The sequence below is a fragment of the Haliotis cracherodii genome, unplaced genomic scaffold (assembly GCF_022045235.1).
Source record: "Haliotis cracherodii isolate W230 unplaced genomic scaffold, xgHalCrac1.p SCAF_14, whole genome shotgun sequence".
Classification (NCBI taxonomy): domain Eukaryota; kingdom Metazoa; phylum Mollusca; class Gastropoda; order Lepetellida; family Haliotidae; genus Haliotis; species Haliotis cracherodii.
The window spans coordinates 26,718,790-26,744,968 of NW_027266269.1; the positions used below are offsets into that span (position 1 = coordinate 26,718,790).

At 41.0% G+C, this 26,179-nt stretch overlaps 1 protein-coding gene across 1 annotated transcript in view; it reads right to left on the bottom strand.

Moving 5' to 3' along the window:
- Window positions 1-24,793, bottom strand: part of LOC139460659 (corticotropin-releasing factor-binding protein-like) — a 65,320-nt gene extending 40,527 nt beyond the window's left edge. Inside the window, exon 1 of the mRNA XM_071242130.1 lies at window positions 24,437-24,793. Coding sequence (XP_071098231.1) covers window positions 24,437-24,508 — 72 coding nt within the window. The 5' untranslated portion in view covers window positions 24,509-24,793. The remainder of the gene's footprint in view (window positions 1-24,436) is intronic.
- Window positions 24,794-26,179: the final 1,386 nt, after the last annotated feature.

Here is a 26,179-nt window from a genome sequence, read left to right on the forward strand (position 1 = left end):
AACCCTCGTGAAGGGAGAATTGTAAGCACTATCCTGTTCAGGAGATTACTTGTAATACCTACCAATGAAGGTTGTCACACACAGATGATATCGATGATGCCCCAGCCACTGTCACACACACACGTACAGCAACGGGCAATCAGGAAATGTGTCCCATTGCTTCCATTACTGTAACAAATTTACATCGAGTGCAGCTGCTAGTATGCTGCAGGCGTGTGTGTATAGGATGTATTCTATGTTTCAGCTCAGCCACAGCTTTACCGTCTATTGTGAGTGTGTTGGTAGGCCGTCAACTCCCATGTCAGATTTACATTCAGGAATTGGGGAAGCTTAACTTTGAACAACGACCTTCTAGCTCTTCATCACGATACAATGAAAACATCACGACCCAGCTAGTGTTCGTCCCGTGAAGATCCGGGGTAGAATAGGTCTTCAGCAAAGCATGCATGCCGTATAGAGGCGACTACGCTTGTCGTAAGAGGCGACTAAATGGATTGGGTGGTCAGACTCGCTGACTTGGTTGAAGCATGTCATCTATCCCAATTGCGTAGATAGATGCTCATGATGTCAAAACACTGGATTATCTGGTCCAGACTCGATTATTTACAGACCGCCGTCATATAGCTAGGGCATTTCTGAGTGCGGCGTTAAACAACATGAAACAAACTAGAGTTCATCCCAATGAACCATATATTGTTTTCTTTCCCGTTACATGTATGCAATGTTGTGTGAATGTGACCCAATGTGGCTCCTTTTGAAAACCGTGAAAATAGATTTCACGTAGTTCGCTACTTGCTTTCATTCGACAAAAAGCTATGGTTAGTGTTTTCCAATCGCAGCCAACGAAAAATCGTAAAATTTTGAAAACCTTGTTTACTAAAACAGAACTATATTAATTTTTAAAGTAGGCACATCGCTTTTCACAGTGAGTGAGTGGACATATTACGACGCGAAGAAGGGACTCCACCCCTTTAAAATCGAACCCTGGTTTGGGTGCGTGTCAACGCCTCATCTACTTGGCTTCCTATCGGCCCTGTAGCCTCTGAAAGTCTGACCATTTTCTGAATGTACAATAATTATATGTGTACACAGCGCAGCAATGAATCACAATCTTCATAAACCATGAACTATTTGTTTCAGCGGAAGGTCAATTCAGGACAACGTAGCTGCGCGTGAGTATGTTCACAGCTCTCAACTTACAGTCAGTCAGTGAAAACGCCGCGGAAGAATACATTCAGCTTGATGCATGGCCGTACGCCGTTTGGATTCATCATGTCTTAATTGAAACTCCACATCCTCTGCACATTCATCATCACCAATAGCGAGGACGTGGTCTAGCATAGCTTCATGTCTATTAATGTTGATATGAAGTAAAGTGTCTCGTCTCTACCCACAGCCAAGCATGTGGCCATGTCTCCGTTACTCATAAGTTCCATTGTTTCATTAGCAAAACGGAACTCCGCACTTAACGACGTCAGTCGGTAGGGAGGGTTGTATTAATGGTCGTTAGATCTTCGTATTGTATTGATGTAGGAGAAAAGTCATACACCACGCATTTCTGATTTTCGGCAATTTCCTATATCCCAAGTTCTCGTGACACAGGGCTTTCCTCCCACATTAAGCTGACACGCCGTGATATAACTGGAATAATGTTAAAAGCGGCGTTAAACCCAACTCACTCACTAGTGAGACAGGGCCACAGAAAGCGCCGCTCAAAGAAACCACGGCTGGTCCAACCGACTCTGACGCCAAAATTCGCGTCCCTAAGGCGTTCAAGAAACCTATGAACGTCGGTTCGAATCTGCATCACCATGCATGGAATGCCCTCCCACAAGTCGTCACTGCTGTTGAGGTGAGGTGAAATGGGGTTTAACGTCGCTTCCAAGATTATTGCACTTATATAGCAACGTGCATGGACGTGCGTGTGTGTGTGTGGCTGCTTGTACTAGTCCGGACTGATGCCGATTTATAGTACTAGCTCACTGAGATATCATACCGCAGTTAAACATGAATACCCCACTCAGACACAGTATACTGATTCCGAGCCGACCAGTCATTGTTTTAGCCCGTTAATGCCCAGCGCTAGACAGCGTAACAACAAGTACCATATTTAACAGTCTTTTGGTATGACGCGGCCGGGGGAGGCGGAGGACACAGCAGGGTGCTCATGGACCCACTTTACGGAAACAAGACTCTCTGGCAAATCAATGTATCCGCTAAACACAGAAGAAATATTACAGTTTAATGAAGGACACAAAATATACAATTTAGACTTCAGCTGAAACATTACGTCTTGCAGAGGTGGTTGTAAGGGGAGACTCCGCGTTCTCATGTCGGGCACCCCTGTAGGATGACATGGGTACAATGAGTGAAGCCCATTTCTGGTGTCCCCCGCCATGATATCGCTGGAATATTGCTAAAAGCGACGTAAAACCATACTCACTCACTCACTGTAGAACGAGGCGATGTAGCCAGGGCCTGGTATGAAGCTAAGGTTTGTATTCGTGTCTTAAGGGTAAACGCTTATCTGCATCTGAAACGTGGGAAACCGCCTCCGTGGTCTAGTGGTAGAGCGTCCGCCCGGAGAGCGGAAGGTCCGGGGTTCGATCCCCGGCCGCGTCATACCAAAAGACGTTAAAAGATTGTACTTGTTGTTACCCTGTCTGGGGCTAAAACAAGGACTGGTCGGCTCGGAGTCAGTATACTGTGTCTGAGTTGGGTATTCATGTTATCTCAGTGAGCTAGCACTATAAATCGGCATTAGTCCGGACTGGTACAAGCAGCCACACACACACGTGCATGCACGTCGCTATATAAGTGCAATAATCGTGGACGCGACGATAAACCCCATTTCACCTCACCTCACCTGAAACGTGAGTTGCCATGTCTTTGTGACAGGTGCCACCGGGTTGCAGGATACGCTAACTTTCGCGATCACCCTGTATCATCAATATATCATTGTGATTCATAAACACATGGTTAGGCTGTAGTAGGAGATTTATAATGCTTTTGGAAAAGATCTTGTTTCTTGTGTTGTTGTGAAGACGAGTAAATTGTCCACAAGATAAAACAATTTCAGGAATATAAATTGACGCCTTAAAAGAATCAACACGCCCCACCCCAGCTTGCAACATCGGATCTATACTTTAGAAATACACTGACTTTACAATACAACCACTGATGGATTTTGTACGCGTTAATACTCCGCTAAGTGTTCAAATATAACCCATTTAAGAGCCATATCCCGCTGGCTGCTGCTTTATCTCACTGTTGACGTTGTCACAGTGGGGACTCAGATAGATGTTTAAACGTCGTGATCGAACAGGTCCTGTCATAACTGAACGTGGAATCGCTTCCTTTGATCCTTGACGAGAGACACACATGAATGTAATTAACACTGGCGTGTTAGACATTCCTCCCACACTATCGCCGAAAGAGACTTGTGAGTTTGATTTCACCCTCATAGCTTTCCGCCATTTAATAGTCGTGGAGACAAATTAATTTACAGTTTGCTTCTTTGAGGAGAGATCAAACAATTATTTGGGAAATACTCGAAGTATACATTTTTAATCCACGATGTATGATAGTGACTGAATGGAAAAACGTTCAATTACATAGAAGATAAACAAACTCGGCGTTTTCACTGTAGAGGTAGGTTACGTGTAGATTTAACCGCGCTAAATTGAATTTGGAACCGAAGGCGCAGCTGAGCAGCTTCCATTGTATCATGACTAAATAAAACGCGAACTCTTTGGTGCTAGCAAATATACTGATTGAAGCGGCGTGGGTTGAGTCCAATGTTTTGAGTGGGTTGTCGATCTGATTTACGGATTCACCGACAACAGCCTTTATGGCGCTGAATATGCTCAAGCAGTTTGTTACACAGAAATAATTCACTTGAATATATAACAGGCATTGAAAGCATATAAGCACGGCAACTTGGAAAGCTAACATGAGGTGGACACCCCTAAAGAAAACTAAGCAAGATTTGCAAAATTGCGTTCTACATCGCACGTCACTATTATGACATCATATCGCTCAATGTGGCGAAAAAATATAACGTCACAGTCTTATATAGAGTGAGTGAGTTGGGTTTAACGCCACTTTTAACAGTATTCCAGTCATATCACGGCGTGTCAGCTTAATGTGGGAGGAAAGCCCGAAGTGATGCATGTCTTAGACGTTTACCACTTCGGTGAAACCCACGAGCACGGGTATGGTGCTGACAAACCTAGAAAAATAATCGGGGCGAACCGGGATTCAAACCCACAATCATTGGTTTCTGGCGTGCCCAAGGGACGCAACTCTGCACAGCGAATCGCGGCGCCTTAGACGACTGGGCCACCCGTGGCCCGAGACTTATATAGAACAAGCGACAAATTCCAAGGTCGCTGTTGCCCTTAAAACGTAAATACATTCCCTTTGTAGATTTCTATCATGTTTTCTACACGAAATGTATTGCCACACACCTTTTGACTATTGTAACAACCGCAATTTCGCATTTTGTAACATTTAATAATTGTAGATATAATTATTCAAATATGCTTACCGACAATGTCTGATAAAAGTACTATTCTATGAATACTTACTTCCGTGATGATACGGACGTCAAACCAGCTGTTTCAATCAGAGGGGGGTTATTGTGATTTAATAGCTCCTGATTGATCAATCAGAATCGTGTAATTTCCAAATTCTTGGTAGAATTATCTATATTGATGCACACTGTGCACAGCTCAAGCTTACTCGAAAAAAGCCCGGCAAAGTAAATGTTGGTTCTAAAAAGAATATTTGTTGGTAACACAAAGCTCGCATTATACATGCAGTTTCATCATCGATGTGTACTCATCATGGTATGGAACTATTTTCGTTTCGTAAACACTAATGATTCAGAAAATGTACAACCCACACCTACATGGAAAGCGGATTTTGAATTAAGTTATAAAAACCCTATATATTTTTGTAATTCAATGCTGATTTTAATTATCAGAACGGTTATAGATTTCTAAAATCTTGTTCCTGAAGAGCCGCGCACTACTTTAATTATCTCCGTGTATAGCTGAAGATGGACAGCCGAGTCGACCGGGACACATAATTGTTAACAGAAGGCCATTTATTTGCAATGGGATCTTCGGACTAATCACGAGAATCTCAATTAATTCATCTTCGTGTTGTCCAAAGTGGAATGTCAATTATGTTTTTGTGATACCGGTTATTTATAGCGTCGTACATCTGGGCGATATACCAGTGATTGATTTTAGAAGTTAGAGAAAATGCTGAGTTTGTTATTTGAGACCAATCTGTTCGCCTCGACACGCATACGCTACGTGGTGTTCAGATTTATAAAAAAGGCAGATTGATCGGTGAAACATTTGTTAATGTTCTAGGCCCCGTTCCACAAAGTTTTCGTAGAGTAACGACTGTCGTAAGTCTATGTTAAAGTATGGGAGTTACGATCACCTCGGCGCTAAGACTGTCGTAAGTCTACGTTAAAGTATGTGATTACGACTAACTTAGCACTACGACTGTCGTAAGTCGATGTTTACGTAAGGGAGTTACGATCACCTCAGCACTACGACTGTCGTAAGTCTTTGTTATAGTGTGGGAGTTAGGATCACCTCAGCGCTAAGACTGTCGTAAGTCTATGTTAAAGTATGGGAGTTGCGATCACCTCAGCTTTACGGCTGTCGTAAGTCTTTGTTATAGTGTGGGAGTTAGGATCACCTCAGCGCTAAGACTGTCGTAAGTCTATGTTAAAGTATGGGACTTACGATCACCTCAGCTTTACGGCTGTCGTAAGTCTTTGTTATAGTGTGGGAGTTAGGATCACCTCAGCGCTAAGACTGTCGTAAGTCTATGTTAAAGTATGGGAGTTACGATCACCTCAGCACTAGGACTGTCGTAAGTCTATGTTAAAGTATGGGAGTTACGATCATCTTAGCGCTGCGACTGTCATAAGTCTACGTTAAAGTATGGGAGTTACGATCATCTTAGCGACTACGACTGTCGTAAGTCTATGTTAAAGTATGGGAGTTACGATCACCTTATCGCTACGATGGCTTTATGGAACGGGTCCTGAATTTCACGTACATCTGCAGTTTCGGCAACACATATATTTCTGGGTTAAGATATTTCCATTTCCATTTTGGAATCGACACGTAACAATTACTATTATTGCATTGGAGCTTAAGCAGGAAAACGGACAATGTCTCTTCAAGAGCTCCCTGGGACGTTCTCGTGCTAATTTCACACAGAGCGACCGTGACGTTTTGTCAGTCCATATTTAGATTTCCTCCGGGGAATGTGGTGATGGTAATACGATGTAACTTGTAATTTCATTCGATGAAAAGATCAATGAGTTAAATGATTTATATAGTGATGCGAAGGAAACTTTGCCGCATATATGACATGGTCTCGCGAGACAGGACATGACGCAGCTTCGATCGCAGCACCTCACAAGCACTGAACGGGGAAACCGCAATTTGCGTTAGGATCGTCCTCAAGATGGCGTGACTGATTTGGGCTTCAGAGCGAGGACACTGCGTCACGCACGCGATCTGATAAACTTGTTACCGCCAACACCAGTCACGGCCTATATTGAGATCAACAGAGTTATCTGCCCTTGGGTTACGTCCCCTGGGCATGTTATTACTACCCCCGAACCAACAACAGGTTAGATCGGTAGCAGGGAGACAGTTCGGGAATTGGTGTCTATTGGAATTAACTTTCTTTTTTGGGATAGTTTAGAGATTTAAACGGCTCAAACAGCAACTCAGTATTCTATGGCTATGTAATTATCTGTTTCTCAGCAGTAAACCAGTTGAATGATCGGTCAGTGAGGTTCCGTGATCGTGGACATAATTATACTATTCTAAGTATGTTTGATGAACTAAACATCCATATTTCAGTAGTATACTAAATTTCCAACAGCCAATTTGAACTTGTAAGGCAGAAGTCAGTCAACATCAATATGGAGAAGTTGTCAACCGACCTTTGCCATGACGGTGGACAACGTAACGGAAATAAACTGAGAACATACGGGCTTTTCAAATACGGACTTAAGGTCGAATCATATGTTCACTTCATCTCAAACCGAGGCTAAACCGCCAAAGGGACGCAACTCTCCACAGTGAAACTTGGATTTCAAAGGCTATACAATAGAATAGGTGGATAAGCTTATAGGGCACACGGGCAGTTCAGTAGTATAAGGGCCACAAATCGTTGTGCATGGTTGCTTCCCCAGAAACCTTTGATTGTGGGCTCGAATCACGGTTCGCCCCGATTGTTTCTAGGTTTGTCAGCACCATACCCGTGCTCGTGGGTTTCACCAAAGTGGTAAACGTCTGAGACATGCATCACTTCGGGCTTTTCTCCCACATTAAGCTGATACGCAGCGATATAACTTGAATGCTGTTAAAAGTGGCGTTAAACACAACTCACTCTCTCACGAGCTAAGTTGTGGTAGCATGGTACTTCAAATTGCTTTTGGTGGTTGTGGATTCATTGTTTGGATCACACACCCTGACATTACTAGCATTACTTGCTCGCTAACCAGGAGACCAGTATAGATGAACATCAGACTAGACGTTAACCAGACTACAGTGAGTGAGTGAGTGAGTATAGTTTTATCCTGCCTGTAGCAATATTCCAGCAATATCACGGCGGGGGACACAAGAAATGAGCTTCGCGCATTATACCCATGTGGGAAATCGAACCCGGGTCTTCGGCGTGACGGGCGAACGCGTTAACACTACCACAACGCCCCTCCAGACTGGACGTAAACCGGACTATCCTAGATCAGGCTTGACCTAAACCAGACTAGACATAGACAGAATAGAGGTAGACCAGCTTGAATACCTTTATCACCTATCACTTGAAATATGTAGCTGAATATAGACGGTCTCGGGGCAGATAAAGAGGAACAGAGACATATGGAAATCTCACAGTCTTCAGTGACTATCTGACGACCTTAGACAGCCACACCATCAAAGCAACACAATCTTCAGACATCCGGCGCTGTCCTTGACCTTGGGAACTGACCGAGGTTAACGGCAATAAAGTATAACGACTTCAAAGACATTTGATGTGGACGCTATCTGTGACACCGATGTCGACTCTGGTAGGAGGATAGTGGTTGATTGTCCGGTAACATTCAGTATAGCCAGCAGCGCTGCAGTAATTATGTCGGTAAACTCACGTTATAAATCTAATCAGAATTTACTCTTAATATGTCCTGCTGATCGACTTAGCTTGGGAAGCATCGTGGGCGTTATCATTGATTATCGCCTGTTAATCCCACGATCATATTTAGCTTACAGAACAGGGCAGAACTTTATTTACACTTGGGGGCGGGATACTCGGCATATGAGGAACATTTTTCCACAGAACATATACATACGATGGTGGAATCGTTGACGTGAAGGTTTTTACGATTTAAAAATGACATCGCAGAATGTAAAGTGTTTTATAACACTTTTTACACAATTTAAAAAGTCTTTACATTTAAGAATATTTGGGTTTTTAACATGTGAATTTAAAAAGAAAAATGTAATCATAATGGAATCCAGCAATATCACGGCGGGGGACACCAGAAATGGGCTTCACACATTGCACAAATGTCGGGAATCGAACCCGGGTCTTATGCGTGACGAGCGAACGCTTTAACCACTAGGCTACCCGACCGCCCCTCGATGATACCTCTGGAAGAATTTGTTATCTCTGCATTCCATGTTTCTATATCAGATCATCTTTAAGAAATTATAGATTAAGGGCATTAAAGGGAGATTAATTAAAACTATAACCCGTTTCATTAAATATACTTTCCAAACATTTTATCCATTTATGTCAGCTATTTTTCTAAACAAACTTCATTATATAACATTGTATATAGATAACTATTGTTCTTCGCCAGATACGAGCTAAACCCCTAACCATACCTTAGTGTTATTTGAGTGAGTGAGTGAGTGAGTTGGGTTTAACGCCGCTTTTAACAGTATTCCAGTTATATCACGGCGTGTCAGCTTAATGTGGGAGGAAAGCCCGAAGTGATGCAGGTCTCAGACGTTTACCACTTCGGTGAAACCCACGTGCACGGGTATGGTGCTGACAAACCTAGAAACATAATCGGGGCGAACCGGGATTCGAACCCACAATCATAGGTTTCTGGCGTGCCCAAGGGACGCAACTCTGCACAGCGAATCGCGGCGCCTTAGACGACTGGGCCACCCGTGCCCCCTAGTGTTATTTGAAGGTAATCTACAGAATATTCCATATAACATGTGTAACGGTGTAGTTTTCATAATGGGAAGTAATTTACGTAAAGACTTAACATGAACAGATTCAATTTGTTTACAGTTTTCAAAACCCAAGATTTCACAACCATATGATAAAATTGGTTTTACCATAGCATCGAAGACATATAGATGACATTTTATTGATAGATTAAATTTTCAACTTCTACGTATGTGATATTCATATTACCAATCTGGTAAGTTATTTTGCTACAACAAAAACAACTATCTTTTCAACCATATAAGTTTTCTTCAAAAAAATACATTCACCAGTCAAGCATTGAGAAAACTCCATTATGCATTCCTTTCTTCGTAAAAATATTGAAAGATGTATGTAAAATTCAAAAGAAATATCGCAATGAAAAATAGTAGTGTTAATAAATTCGACAGAAAATGGACGGAATTATCAGCCTACTTACTATAATTCATCAGTCAATCCAATATATGTATATACCCATATTTGATCATGTGTTAAGATTCCATGAGTTGCTACACTTACATGTATATACCTCATGTACCAATGTCACAGTTATGTCTACTGAATTGAAGTAAAAATATTAAAAAACAACAACAAAATACTTCCACGGGACACAAAGTACATGGTTTTAGTGGTAGAATGACACTTTGCTTTTACAGAGGTTTTAAAAGAGTTGCTGTTTGTAGAGTGGATTCCAAGATATTTATAATCGTTAACACATTCCATTCCAATATTTGTTTACTCTTGTCTCTTGTACCCCCAAAAACTACATTTTTTGTTGGACCAGTATTCAATTCAATTCAATTCTATTTGTATGAAAGGCTACAGGCCCATATACAACGAAGTTACATAACATATGTATAAGATACAAAGTCAAGGTAACAATTCACTTCGTAACAAAAAAGCATTATGTATGTACAAAGCCAGTTGATGTTGTGTTAGAAGATCCTTGCAAGACAGTAATGAAGACAATGTTATAGCATTAAAATGAGATAAAAACTTCTGCGGTAAGTACTTGTTTCTTAGATTTTCGCATGTAGGGCAAATAAACAGAAAATAGTATTTATCTTCGACAATAATGTCACAGAATGGGCAAAATCTTAGAGATTTCAAAACATGAACATTTTCCTGTGTTAATTTTTAGATTTTAGTATTGAGATGCAACCTCCATTTGTTTAAATAAATGGAAACATATCAAACATATCAAGCAAATTAAAGACTAACAAAACAGAATCATCTGCACACTGTAATTCGAACAAAAGAATGGAGAGATCTAAAAAGACCATTTAGTGACTTAGATGGAATAAAATGGAATGGAAGGGCAGTTTGGAGAATAAAAAAATGGTTCCAGATCATTTCGAAACAACATGGGAGATAAATTTTCTCCCGACGGACACAAACAAGACAAGGAAATTGTTCAGAATATAACCTTTTGTCCACACACATGATTTAATACCATCGTATATACTGGTATTAACAATATTACCAAAGAGTTTCCCATCAATAAGTTGTGTCTAATATTTGTTCCAAGAACCTATTCGCCAAACATTGTCAAAACAATCAATGAAACCACAAGGAATGAATACATTTTTGTCTTTCTATTTATTAGTAAATCAATCATTGCATCCATGGAATAAACAGGATCACTTTTAGAATACGTCTTTGAAAGGCATTTAGAAGTGTACCACAAGGAAGAGAATTTATGGATGTCAACTTCTTTTTTATGAGGATCATAACGTTTCGGAGTCCATGCTTGCTCCTTCATCAGTTGATATACTCCGTTGTATAAGCGTTGTGTTCCTCATAATAAAGAAGTTGACATCCATAAATTCTCTTCCTTACTTTTAGAATAGCCATGTCTTAAACCCGCTTGTGGTTCTGACAGAATTTCAATATAATTAAGTTACATTTTATTAAGAACTGAGGTAAATCATTTTTGGAGGCAACTTATAAGACTTCCTGGCCGAAAGTTTCCAGGATCTGTACTTCCTTTGCCTTTGCAGATCGGACGAATAATTCCGTTTAACCATTGTTCGGGAAACATGCCAGTAGCAAATATAGGATTGAATAGACTGGTATACAATGGTAAACATATTGGCACTGGATTTAATATATTCATTGATAGTGATACCCATGCCTTGTTATTGTTTGGTAGTTTGACGTCGCATACAATTTCTCACTCATATCTGTGTTTAAAATATCATTACAACATTGACACAATTTTTATCGATAGGTGGCAAATTTGCATCATAATCTTTCTGATTTAACATTTTCCAAAATGAGCGGTGGCATTTATTTGTAAGTTGGAAATATTGCTTTGCATATTGAAGCGATGGCAATTACAGATTTGTTTTTATAACGTTGACTACTGTTTAAAATATGTTTTTTTGTCTCATGGAAAGAATAAAAGTCTTCATTAAATGTAGATGTACTAAACCACATATTGTGAGTTGCGAAAGTCGAATGGCAGTACTTGAACCATATTTCACACAAATAATTGAAAAATGAATATCATAAATGCTATAAGACTTTGTAGCCACGCAAATACCTGTGCATTGCATCAAGTAACATTTTCCCGTCAAAGGTTTAGAAAACTTTCACCAGAATATATAATGAAAAAAGACATATTGTGAGACGAAGAATCATCGCCATGCAACGCAAGGCATCCTTATATGGTCATCACTGCAGTAAAACCCCACCCACAAAGTCATCGCATTTCTATTTATAGGCCACAAATCGGTATATATCCTTTAAATGACTAAAAGCACTTAAAAAGATGCGCAGCCAGGCGAGGGGAACGTCCTCACATCCGCGTGTATTTCCAATCGGTTTTTTTCTCCTATCTAATGTGTAGATAGAAATAAGATGAGCGTTCTCGGCCATCGTTCGTAGGCGGGGGTGGCAGCACGGGCTGTAAGCCTCCATCCTATTCCGAAAGATATGTCGATAGTATTAAGTAGCCCTCAGCGATTGCATCCGACAATGACTCGTTCGTGTTATAGAGCCGCACGGAATCGGTTAAACACACACATTCTGAATGACTTTAAAGTTGCACGGGCTGATTCAGTCGCCGTAGACGCGGGGCGTTGAGTGACGTTACATGTCGCAAGATTTAGGCGGTACTAAGTGTCGGATAAGTCTAACGCAAACAGGCCACCGACGCATTTTCTCTTTGGGACGTGCCTTGTCTAATTTGACAATACATTAATTGTATTGACACCGTCCTGCCAGCATCGACTCGGGTAATCCATACGAAGATGTTCCAGCCGGAAAACGACTGGCCTCATTAAACCCGTTCTTTATGTCAGTCTGCTTAACGAGCGCTGTGCTTTCAATGAGATATTAAACAAATATCAACGAGGAGAATTCAATGACTGTACCAGGGCCCACTTACCCAAAGACATCGCAGCACAACGATATCGTAATTCCTATGGACAAGCCGAGACTAGAAAAGAGCCACTTTCGGAAGGCTATGTTAAATCTTGCGAGAAACAGAGCGGATCGCGTTGTATTACTGGGCGATATTTCAGGTGCCTATATAATAACTATCATAAAGGATCTGTGGTGATGATAAATTGCATGGTACCACAAGGCGATATCTTCGAAGTGACTCTATATGAGATCTATTTTATAGTGTGCGAGATAACGAGAATATCTCATTCAAATTATATTGGCCTTAAAGGGCAAAATAGGGATGACAATGCGTGAGTGAGTGAGTTGGGTTTAACGCTGCTTTTAACACTATTCCAGTTATATCAAGGCGTGTCAGCTTAATGTCGGTGGAAAGCCCGAAGTGATGCAGGTCTCAGACGTTAACCACTTCGGTGAAACCCACGAGCACGGGTATGGTGTTGACAAATCTAGAAACGTAATCGGGGCGAACAGGGATTCGAACCCACAATCATAGGTTTCTGGCTCGCCCAAGGGACGCAACTCTGCACAGCGAATTGCGGTGTCTTAGACCACTGGGCCAGCCGTGCCCCCTAGGGATGACAAACACATGAAGGAGCCTCTGAGTCAGTGATATTACCAGGTATTCTGGAGAAGAATAAGCGCGTCTTATCTTTTAGGTAGCACCAGGCACGCACGCAAGTTTTATTTTTGAAGTAAGTGTCTGTGATTTTGAAGGCGTGAAAAATCCTTGTCGAGGTTTGTTTGTTTGTTTGGTTGGTTTTTTTTGTGTAAGGCCGCACTCAGCAATATTCCAGCTATGTGGCGGCGGTCTGTAAATAATCGAGTCTGGACCAGACAATTCAGTGATTGACATCATGAGCAGCGATCCACGCAATTGGGATGCGATGACATGCATCAACCAAGTTAGCGAGCCTGACCACCCGATTCCGTTAGTCGCCTCTTACGTCAAACATAGTGTCTTCTACTACAAGCATGGGTTGCTGAAGACCTATTCTACCTCCGATCTTCACGGGTCGCGCAGTTAGTACCCATGATAATACCTATACTCCCAAAGTCTGTTGTTGTCAATCAGGAAACTCATCACCATATTTGGTCAGAGTGTTTCTGGGAAGAGTTACTTAACATACCGACTGCCATGGATACCATAGCTTCCGACAAAATATTTTCAGCCTTTTTATAGTAAAACGCCAATTTATTAATATTCTTAACACCACAAAGTTGACTTTAATCAGAATGTAAACACGCAGCTGATAATTGCTTTGATTATTTTATCCGAAACTAATTAGTTGGATTGTTAATGTAGAACACGTGCACGACGTGGTATCAATGACGTCGTCACTGTGTTGTATTTGTTTGGAACACCTGCGTTGAAGCAATAACTATGTTACAGTTATTTTCATCACCCGAACTATAACAGTTTTAGTTCATGTTCCCTTTTCCCGTGTAATCAACATATTCCTGACCCAAGTAATAAATATTATTAAGGTAGCATTCACGATCACTTCATGTTTTGTTTGTATTACAGCCGAGGCTCGTTCACCTGCACTTCCGGAGGCTGCCCTCTCTGACAGATTACTGGTGGGAACACTTTCATGTATACGACCCCCGTGACGATCCAGGTTAGAATTTCTCTTCAGCAACCCATGTTTACCTCCCCATTTGATGATCCGGGTTCGAATTGGTCTTCAGGAAAGCACATTTCTCGCGAGATGTGACTGATGGCATTGGGTCGTCAGGCTCGCTGACTCGGTTGATACACTTTTTTCGAATCTCTCTTTTTGCTCTCAATTGCTCTTGATGTCAGTCATTGGATTTCCTGAAGCAGGATTTATTTAAATACCACCGTCGCATAGCTGGAATATTTATCAGTGTGGCGTAAAACAACAAACAAACAAGCAAAAAACAACAACAACAAAAAGAAATGCACAAATACCCATCACCCCGGAAACATGACACGTTATTACGGACGTTTGATGATCCGCATGTTTCAGCTCCCGTCCGCATAAATCAGGTTCCACTGTATGTGAATGCCTATCCATTTCACTTTTTCTCTTCTTATAATATAAATGAACCAACTTCTTTTCAAGGGATACGCTAAACCCCTTCGGGAGTGCCATTCTAATATCCGACCTGATCTAACGAGTTTACAACATAGAAATACGAACGATTGATCTGTTGGAATCGTACACTACTAAATCATTCAGAAAACTGATTGTATGTAGAAAAATTGAACCACCTTGCCAGGGGTGATGATTTGATGATATAGCCAATAACATCAGTGGAGATCATAGAATCAAGAACGGTAAATACAGAGGTTTGACCAATCAAATTTGCCCGTTCAGCACATATGACATCTGTAAAGCAATAACTGCGATGCGATGTACAGGGAGATTCATTATAACGACGATATGTCAGATGTGATTGATCAGATGTCGTAAACACAACACTGAGAGATAGGTTATCAATACACTAAGGAGAAGTTAATTATGTGGTGGCAATGTGTGTGATGTATGTACGCATAAACCTATAAAGTCTTCTCATTAAGTTCAATGCCATGTATTTGTTCCGTAAATATATTCCGTATGTGGATGTGAATGTCGGAAATGTTTGGCTGTGTCACCACCGTGATTTATGAGTATGATCCCTCTTCAAGGACTGACGGCAGTAGTCCCACATCATTCAGGTCAAATGGGGTTTAACGTCGCGTCCAAGATTATTGCACTTATATAGCGACGTCCATGCACGTGTGTGTGTGTGGCTGCTTGTACTAGTCCGGACTGATGCCGATTCATAGTGCAAGCTCACGAAGATACCATACCGCAGTTTAACATGAATACCCCACCTAGACACAGTATACTGACTCCGAGCCGACCAGTCCTTGCTTTAGCCCCTTAATGCCGAGCGCCAGGCAGGGTAACATCAAGTACCATTTTTTAATGTCTTTTGGTATGACGCGGCTGGGGATCGAACCGCAGTTTAACATGAATACCCCACCTAGACACAGTATACTGACTCAGAGCCGACCAGTCCATGTTTCAGGCCATTAGTGCCGAGCGCCAGGCAGGGTAACATCAAGTACCATTTTTTATGTCTTTTGGTGTGACGCGGCTGGGGATCGAACCTTCCGCTCTCCGATCGGAGGCTCTACCACTAGACCACGGATTCGGTCCGTATTAACGAAAGCTTGTACAAATGCATCATTATGCTTAAAGTTAAGAGCATTTTTTTCTGTCGATGCGTTTATTATAATAATTATACATATACATAAACTGTATATTAGTTTCTAAATCAAAAGAGGATTTGTGAAAATGAACCTACTTTTTCAATGATGTTGTATTAGCTTGATATTGAACACCGCGTCTCCTGCGCTGCTTGTCATGAGAGGAGACAAGCTGACCCTCATTTTGTAATCTAACCCTCAGATGACGTCAGCATTGCATGGCCAGGTGCTCGCAATAAACCATCCTTGTAGGTGGTGCGTGACAAGATCGCGCGACAGTTCTCAAAGGCCTCAATTTCTTGGAAACACTATATTGCAAAGTAGACACAATTTATGGATAACAGCTTCTTTAATTACTGTAACGGCGACGTTATGGTACTGCTCCTTATAACGTTTAAGCCATATTCATAGATACTTGTAGTTTATATAATGACAGCTATCATTTGATACATGTTTAAACTCAATTAAGCTGACATAGACTTGTGCTCTGCCCTAACAAATATAATGTATGAGTGAGTGAGTATGGTTTTACGCCGCTTTTAGCAATATTCCAGCAATATCACGGCGGGGGACACCAGAAATGGGCTTCACACATTGTACCCATGTCGGGAATCGAACCCGGGTCTTCGGCGTGACGAGCGAACGCTTTAACCACTAGACTACCCGACGCCCCTATAATGTATGATTGCACCGTGTATGTAATATGCTCAGATAAAGTGATTATCATGGTATACAGTTATACAAAATGTAACAATGTAATGCTATGTTTATTTAATTAAAGATTCATGTAATTGCATACCAGTACAGTAAACTACGGTTATAACGAACACGCCTATAACGAACTGACGGATTTAACGAACTTACTTTTTTGGTCCCGGCAATTTCCTGTATATTTGTTGTATATATGCTTATAACGAACTACGGTTATAACGAACTAAAATTAGTGGACCCTTTGACTTCGTTATAACCGTAGCTACACTATAGTTTACAGTAATTTAATCTTACTGTAGTATGTTCTAGGGTATATCATCATTAAAGTAGACGCACTTGTTTGACCTGCATTTTGTCAATAAGGACAATTGAAGGTGATGTTTGACAACGGTATAAGGATCTATAACCAAACGTCGCTTTTAGGGTAATTAAGAAGTTGTTGTCCATAAATTGTGTCTACTTTGTCATCCTTCAACTTCTAAGCAATGCCTATCAAACAATTAAAACAGTATATTGACTAAGTATGTGACCTAATGCCAAAGGTGATGGTCGACACTGATAGACAATATACTTTAGTTGACTGACAAACTTACGGCCATAATCGGACGAATTGTGGATCCTAACAGGCGATCGTCGGATCCTGGTGCCCCTAAGAGGCGTTATCGCGAATTTCGGCACCATGGGTCACTGGGCGAGTATACTGGTCGCGTGGGCGAGATGACATGTAATAAATGATCATGTATTTCAATAGAGGGAGTGAGTAAGTGAGTGAGTGAGTGAGTGAGTGACATGGGTTTAACGCCGCTTTTAACAGTATTCCAGTTATATCACGGCGTGTCAGCTTAATGTGGGAGGAAAGCCCGAAAAGATGCAGGTCTCAGACGTTTACCACTTCGGTGAAACCCACGAGCACGGGTATGGTGCTGACAAACCTAGAAATATAATCGGGGCGAACCGGGATTCGAACCCACAATCATAGGTTTCTGGCGTGCCCAAGGGACGCACCTCGCACAGCGAATCGCGGTGCCTTAAACGACTGTGTAAGAAAGAGAATGGATACTTAGTGAGTGAGTGAGTGTAGTTTAACGCCGCTTTGAACAGTATTCCAGTTATATCAAGGCGTTTATCAGACGTTTACTTTGGTGAAGCCCACGGGCAAGAGTGTGGTGTGGACAAACCTAGGAACATAGTCAGGACGAACATGGATTCGGACCCGACAGTTATAGGTGTCTGGCTTTACCAAGGGACGTAACTCTACATATCGAATTGCGGCGTCTCAGACGACTGGGCCGCACGTGTTTTTGTGAGTATGGTTTTACGCCGCTTGTAGCAATATTCCAGCAATACCACAGCGGAGGACACCAGAAATGGGCTTTTACATAAATAATATTTATTTTTGTGGGGAATCGAACCCGGGTCTTCGGCGTGACGAGCAAATACTTTAACTACTAGGCTACCCGACCGCCCCTGTGCCCTCACTGGGTGTGTTTTATAACAGCAAATATACCACTAGTAAAACATTGACGTGTCGCCGTGTACATTGTATATAGCCTCAAGTGTACCACAAAGTAGACTCTATTTCTGTCAATAGCCACCAGCCTAGGCACACGTGCTAACGCCTACGTAGGCTCAAGAGTGCGGCGTTAAACAACAAACACATACTGGACATGGGGGGCTGTCAATGATGTAAGAAGGAACTCGGTCTCATTGTTCAACTGGTGATATCACTTGTTCCAGCTTTGGTTCAACATCAAACGCATTTTACCCAACTTGAGATTAGGATAACGAAATCAGACCTAGTGGAAATAAAGCGACAAAACCCTTTCCATATTCAATAGAAATCTCTGCACAAAGCAGAATCGATTGATTCCGACTATATCATGAATCACAATCAAATAGTAATGATACCAGGTGTTCGCGAAAAGGCTAGCCTATACTACCCTACCGGTGGCACCCATCACAAACACATGCAAAGGCAAGTCAATTGTTCATCAAAAAAAACCATGGGAACATGTGTTACAAGTCAAAACAGGGAATTGCATCGGACATATTTTCCGTCACTGATGCGTCAAATTTAGAAATGTCCTCCACGTGTCTACAACAAAACATATTGAAACCTTTACTGAGGCCATGAATGCTGTAACCTTGATCAAACACCTTCTGAGCAAGAGTCGTATGACGCTCTTTGAAATCTTGGTGGAAAAAAATCCCAGACACAATATTTCATGCACCTTTGTTGAAACAAATCTTACAAATGCTAGTTTCGTGAAATTGTCGAATACTATCATGTGTGTGACAAGCAATCAGTATCATCAACGCCAGAATATTCCTATCAGTGCTGATAAGATCATCATCCCTCTCAAAGGTGTCTACTTGTCTTTCTACATCTCACGAGGAAATCTATCAAGTGTCTCTCCAATGTTTCTCAAGTACCTATAGAAGGATAAGGACCACCCAACCTGATTGGAAGTAGTCGTGAACAATTTGAAACATCGCAGGCAGTTAATTAATGTCTTGTACTTGTGATTGTCATCACATTGCCAGAACACGATCCGAAGTTGGCCAGTTCGGATCCGGTATGACGATACAAGGGGCTCAAATAGTCGTGTGATAGACTGACTGGTATGGTTTAACATTGCTGCTGTACTTCTCGTGTGATTATCAACTATTCAGTCGTCCAAGGCACTAGATTTGCGTTCCTAATCTCAGCACTTGTACACAGCAGACGTAATTCAAAAATTAACATTAACGTTTTTATTAGGTTCACCAAAATCAGTAATGGTACTCTCGTATCACTGGATTTTCTGGTTCACTGATCACTTGATTGTCTGGTTTGTTTACAGGCTGACGTCGCATGGAAGGAGTACTGCTGTGCTGCGTCAGGTAATAAATACTTACTTATTTTTATAATTGTATGAATGCAGGGTTCTGCCGGTAGGGCAGGACATGCTTACCCTTTTTGTGAACACCTGGCGTCATCACTGATTTTCAGTGGTCTGTTCATATAATGTCCACAACTATTTGCCCTATTCGCAGAGGAATCTGTTTCGGCTGAAAATCTAGGCTGGTTCTTCTCTTGAATTGACAATTTATATTTGATATGGTAGAGTGATCGTGGATTTTGTGAGCACAGTGCTTGAGAGTCATTTCGGGTTCTTCTGTCAAGCCGTCATATAGCTGGAATATTGCTGAGTGCGGCGTTAAACAACAATCGAGTGCCAGGCAGGGTAACAACAAGTACCATCTTTTGATATGACGTCTCCGGGTTTGTTTACTGATCCAGTGACCATTTAGCGGTTTCAGCATGCACCTGTGTGGTCCGGAAATTAGCGCATTATTACATTTACAAATTAAATGTGTATTTTCGGTATCAATCTGTAGCTGAGAAAGGGCCACATGTCCTGCAATGAGTCCACCCCTGCCGTGAAGCGATCAAAAGTGTCATCCTTGCGTTAATAAACCAATAGACGCAAAGGGGCGAATGTTTCAACCAATCAGCGAGCATCTCCAAGGAAACAAATATTGGTGCGCGCCTCGACGTCATTTGCGAAAGGAATAAGAGGCAAATCTCAACTCACGATTTTTTATATTATATGAGAAAACAATTATTAACCACAATTCGGGCCATATCATGTTATATGGACAAAAGTAACTGATATTGCCCTCATGGATGGTCAATAATAATTGACAATGTAATTGGACCTTATATTATAATCAGGCAAATAACTCAGTAGATTCGTTACCATATCTACTTTGAAATAAGAGACCTATTAACGTAAGGCAATCATCGTTCTTAAAATCTATTTCCAGGAATTGACAATGACAAACTGACTTTCAGACTCCCACGCGACTCGTGTGCGCTTGACCGCCACTGAGACAACGCAACACATTGCCGAGTAAGTCAAGTTTGTTTGTTTGTTAGTTGTTTAACGCCGCACTCAGCAATATTTCAGCTACATGACAGCGGTCTATAAATAATCTAGTCTGGACCAGGCAATCCAGTGTTTGACATCATGAACATCGATCCACGCAACTGGGATACGATGACATGCATATCATCAACCAAGTCAGCGAGCCTGACCGCCCGATCCCGTTAGTCGTCTTACGACAGGCATAGTGAGCTTTTACGCCAAGCATATCGCAAACGGGATATCGCCTTGGCCAGTTTAAGACGCCGTATTTCGTGCTGTGGAGTTATATACCGTAACCGTGACAGGATCCGCTCAGATTATGATTCTTGATTGGCACCATACTGTTCTTGTTGGTTTGACCAAAGTGGTAAACGTCAAAGATTGGAGCATTCCATTTTTAAAGGGGCGTTACATCAAACTCTTATGTGGATTCGTAAACATATTTCACCTACTGTTTTTAATTTTGTGTGTCTTTGTTCATAGATTTAACAATAAGAGATTTCATGCGTGCGTGTTTGGCGGTCTTCAACTCTACAGCATTAGCCCCGTGCGTGTGTAAAGGAGTGTTTGTGTTATGCGATTCCTGTATATGAAAAAGCTTAACAACACAATTACATGCAAATTAGACATCGCTTATTCTTATCCAGATACCAATTTCTATATCGTTTTTTCAGTTGCAGACCAGTTTTTAATTATATAAAAAGCCCTGATGTAAACGAAATGTGCCGTTGTGGTAGCTGCTGCACCAACTGAAACCATCTTCATCACGCCTCGACGTAGCCTTTGTAGCGACACAGTATGGTGTGAAAGATAGTACAGTAAACTACGGTTATAACGAACACGCTTATCACGAACTGACGGATATAACGAACTTACGTTTTGGTCCCGACTACTTGCTGTAGTTATGCTGTATATGTACTTATAACGAACTACGGTTATAACGAACTAAAATTAGTAGTCCCTTTGAGTTCGTTATAACCGTAGTTTACTGTGTGTCCCAATTGTCAAATGATATGCTTATAGAATTCTTTCTTGCTCTTATGACGGCCATGTCCACACTGTTCAAAAGGTGAGGTGAGGTGAGGTTTACAGTCGCGTCCAGTATTGTCCTTCCTGCATGTCTGTGTGTATGGACGCTTGTACTAGTCCGGGCTGGGGGGGGGGGGGGGGGGGGGGGGTTGTGTGTGTTTGGGGGTGCTATTTGTTTCAGAAAGATCCCAGTCCACTATTTAACTACCCCGCCCCTAAAAATATAGATAATTTAAATTAAATCTAAATACAAATTACAAGGCGCCTTCGGGATGTCTTTCTGCAATTGCTTATGCGACAAATAATATGATCATTTATACCACGTTTGCTCTTGCCCCGATCACAAAGACTATATAACGCTAGGTGTGTGTCAGAACATATACGATTATTTACTTTATCTCGGAGTCATACAGGGAGGCAGCACCAATCAAAAACATTAGTGTCGGCACAATTCACACACTGCATACAATCAATACACGGAAATAATAGGGTGCTAACTCTGCTTGCAACTTTGACGTCATAGGGCTCACGTCTTGTGCGTATTAATGGCGATACAGACTCGGAGTTAATTGACGTGTCAACATATGGTCGCAAATGATGCGTAAAGTCATAAACTAAAGTCATAAAGTATCGGTTAAGGTTATTATGGATGCTAAATGATAGATACCCAAGAAAGTGTTCTGAAATGATGGTATCGTATGACAAAAACGGAAAGCAAAACTAGATTTCATCAGATAAAAAGTTCGGTAATGATTTAGGCTTAGGCTATGCTTGGTAAAGTCAAAATGTAGATTGTTCTGAACATTTTGTTAAATTGTGTACACAAAGGCTCATTGATGCGTACATACAAAATGGTATTGTCTTTATCGTCAAAATGCCGGTACTTTAGTTTACAATTTTAAAACACATTACTTAACTGCAGAATATCTTTTGCAACATTCTTGTAAAAATATAGAACTTCATTTTCTAGATTCAGATGCTCATCACATGAATTAAACATTGAAACGGGAATATATTCCAAAATCCCAAAGGAAATTAGATTATGTAGAATATGTAATTGACAGCTAACAATGGGTACGAGTATCATCTTGTTCTTTTTCGTCCATTTTATAAAAAATACGAATTGTATACCTACATCCATCATCGTATCAATTTCCAGATATATTTAAGTTTAATGAATTAATGTCTATAAATAGTAATCTACTGAAACCTTTGACAGCGTATATATTCCACGTAATGACTTTTAGATATGATAAGATGAGTGAGTGAGTGAGTGAGCATGGTTTAACGCCGCTTTTAGCAATATTCCAGCAATATCACGGCGGGGGACACCAGAAATGGGCTTCACACATTGTACCCATGTCGGGAATCGAACCCGGGTCTTCGGCATGACGAGCGAACGCTTTAACCACTAGGCTACCCGACCGCCCCTATAAGATGAGTGACTTAAGCAAGTAGAAATCAATATGTCCATCAACAATCCACAAAGATAGGTACTTTTGGCCTGAGAATGAATGATGCGTGACGCCAGTTAAACTTTAACTTCATGGAAAAACCTACAATGATTAAACTGTTCATGTGATATTGAATACCGTCTCACTCAACCCTTCATATATATATTTTCCTCGTGGCACCCTCGACATAACATTTCACTCAACAAGAATCATAACCTTTCAATAAAATCATAAATCAATGGTTTAGAAATAGCTCCATTCTAAAGACCAACTTTTACGTCAGTAGAGCGGACATTGCAGCGGGAAATCATGTACAGAGTAGAGTTCGTTTTTAGAAGTAATGAGTGCGACATTTAATGTTCCATTCTGTTACGGTTTTCTTCCCTTGCATTTACAAGCCAATTGGACACACACAGAAGACAGACGTTATCTAACACGTAAGTTGTCCGAACAAAGGTGTACGACCCCTGCTGTCACTCAATCTTCCACACAATCAACTCTACATTAGCTGTGGTGACGTTTTCTGTGAGCGACTTTGGCGAAGTTCCACACACATGATCGTTGTCGTGATGTCGCGTTGTTAAGTGACAGCGGCATGTCGCGAAACATCCCAGGGTTAGACACTAATGACGAACAGTCAATAAAACCGGGTAGCTGTCCCAATCTGCCGAATGCCTTTTATCATGAAACTGTCGGACATACATTTAACTTAAACAGAGCAGACCTGTAGATTACACACACACATTATAATAATTATTTATTTTATAGATATAAAATACAAAATTCCAAAGATAACCTGTATACTTTACTCAACCGGTTTCACGAATGTGATTTTCAAGAGTACATATATATATATATATATATATATATATATATACACACACACATATATATATATATATATATATATATATATATATATATATATATATATATATATATATATATACACACATATATATATATATATATATATATATATATATATATATTCGAGGGGTAACCGTATATTTAGTTTATAAAAAATGTTCATGCAATGTCGATTACTTCGAAAAAGTAATCTGGTGAAAGTCAAAGATATAGGTGTATATATATATTTCATACACTTACGTAATTGAACATCAACGACGATGCCACGAGCATGAATTCGGGTAATGTCCGTTTTGTACAAAAGCTATTCTCTTATAATCTATGAGAACCGATTTCGTTCTGTGCAATCTTTCCTCAAAAAGGTAAGAACACTATCATAGATCAAGATTTAGACGTAAAAACAGTTATGGTAAGTAACGATGGAATGCGTCAAACAAGAACTGAAAATGAATAAATCTGTTCATCTTCTTTGTGAGTTCTCCAAGCAAGGAAACAATTTCAACGGAAACATTTCATAGGAACATATGACGAATAACAGGACTGCGAATGCAAATTTCACTCACCTTCACGGGTATTGTCAGGGCAGCAGGAAGTTGCACACATATAGTAACAAGAAGGGAAAGGGTCGCTCTCATGGTGATGATGATGATGATGATGATGTCAACACGGGTAAGGTAAAGTCACTGAAAAGGTATGGAGACGTTCTTCTTTGCCGCTGATATTGTCCTGTCCTCTTGTCCTCGTGTCCTCTTGTCCTATACTTTCTGATGCCCGATCCGCGGAAGCCCTTCTCTTCGTGGTGTTCTCCGACGCCAACAACAGACACTGAATCGTCCAGTAGTTCCGGGATTTGCTCTCGCTTACTCTATCGGCCAGCGATAGTGTCTCGTTCCGCGCTCGCGCTGGGGAGGTGGTCCTCGTTAAACGATTTCCCGCCTTTTTATACGTCGCGTGCCTTCCAATGCATGGCAGACGACATCGTGACGTCACTTCTTGTACTTGTGTTTTGGCCAGGCAACATATGGGGACGGAATGGACGTATACAATTCTTGCTGATAACAATGGGGCTGATAAGGATCAACGTACGTGTATTGATTGGTGCTACCCTTACAAGTGGTGTTGAGATGATTCGCCTCAACGGTCGACTACAGATACGGTTAGACCTGACCGTTTTATCGGGGCTGGATGTCTTCATCGGGTGAGAAATGGAACACCTGCGCTGAACTGGTTGAACCTTCAACTCAGTTCGACATATATTTTTATGAACTTGACTGAGAACAAATTATTTTAGATATTTTTTTGCTTGTTGTTACCGCCTCACTCAGCAATATTCCAGGTATTTAACGCCAGTCTGTGAATAATAGAGTCTGGATCAGACAATTTAGTGATTGACATCATGGTCATCGATCTGCGCAAATGGAATCAATTAAGTCAACCCCACCCCGTTAGTCGCCTCTCACGACAAGCTTGGGTCGCTGAGGACCCATTCTTAAATCGATCTTCAAGTTGGTCACAAGGATTTTTTTAACACATTCAGCTGGTATCTGTGATATGACGAAACTATTGTTCAATGTACGATAAACAACAAGGTTTGTTTTCTTATATGAGCTATCAATATTATTTACAAGTTTGAAGCTTTCATATAATGAACTCCCCGTATACAGTCAGACAAGTCAGATAAGTCCATTTTGTGGACTGGGATGTTAAATTTTGTATTTCCGGAATATTCTCCCAAACAAAATTCCGGAAACTTCTCACAAACACAAACAATTGACGGCCTATCTGTACCTTTTCTACCATCACAGATTGTAATATTTCACCCACTTTTGGATACGATCGTTCGGCCATTGGGTATATCTACGTTTCCTAGTTAATCTAAGGGGATCGACTCACTACCCTAAAACAAAGAACGCCCAATCTACGACGTCATCGAGTCCCGAGCGATTGTTCGAATCTCCATGTTCGACGACATGATAGAACAATGTTTGATTGTTAAACAGACCACGCATTGTTCTTCAATGTTCTTTGTGATTAATCGCGATATACTTTGGTGGAAGAGACGCTACTGGTAGCAATATTAATCGATTAATTTGGGCCAACGTCTGAAGTAGCAGACACTAACATGTGTTCACGCACGCAGATATGGAATTGCAAGTACAAATGTACTAAGTCTTCCATAGAAGAAATGTTCACAGTTTATTAGTGTTTAACAAACGAATTATCCGTTGCCAGCATTGTAACAACTAACATCCGCTGTTGCGATGCTTCTGATTGTAAGCAGGATGTGCCACCTTAATAGCGCTCTC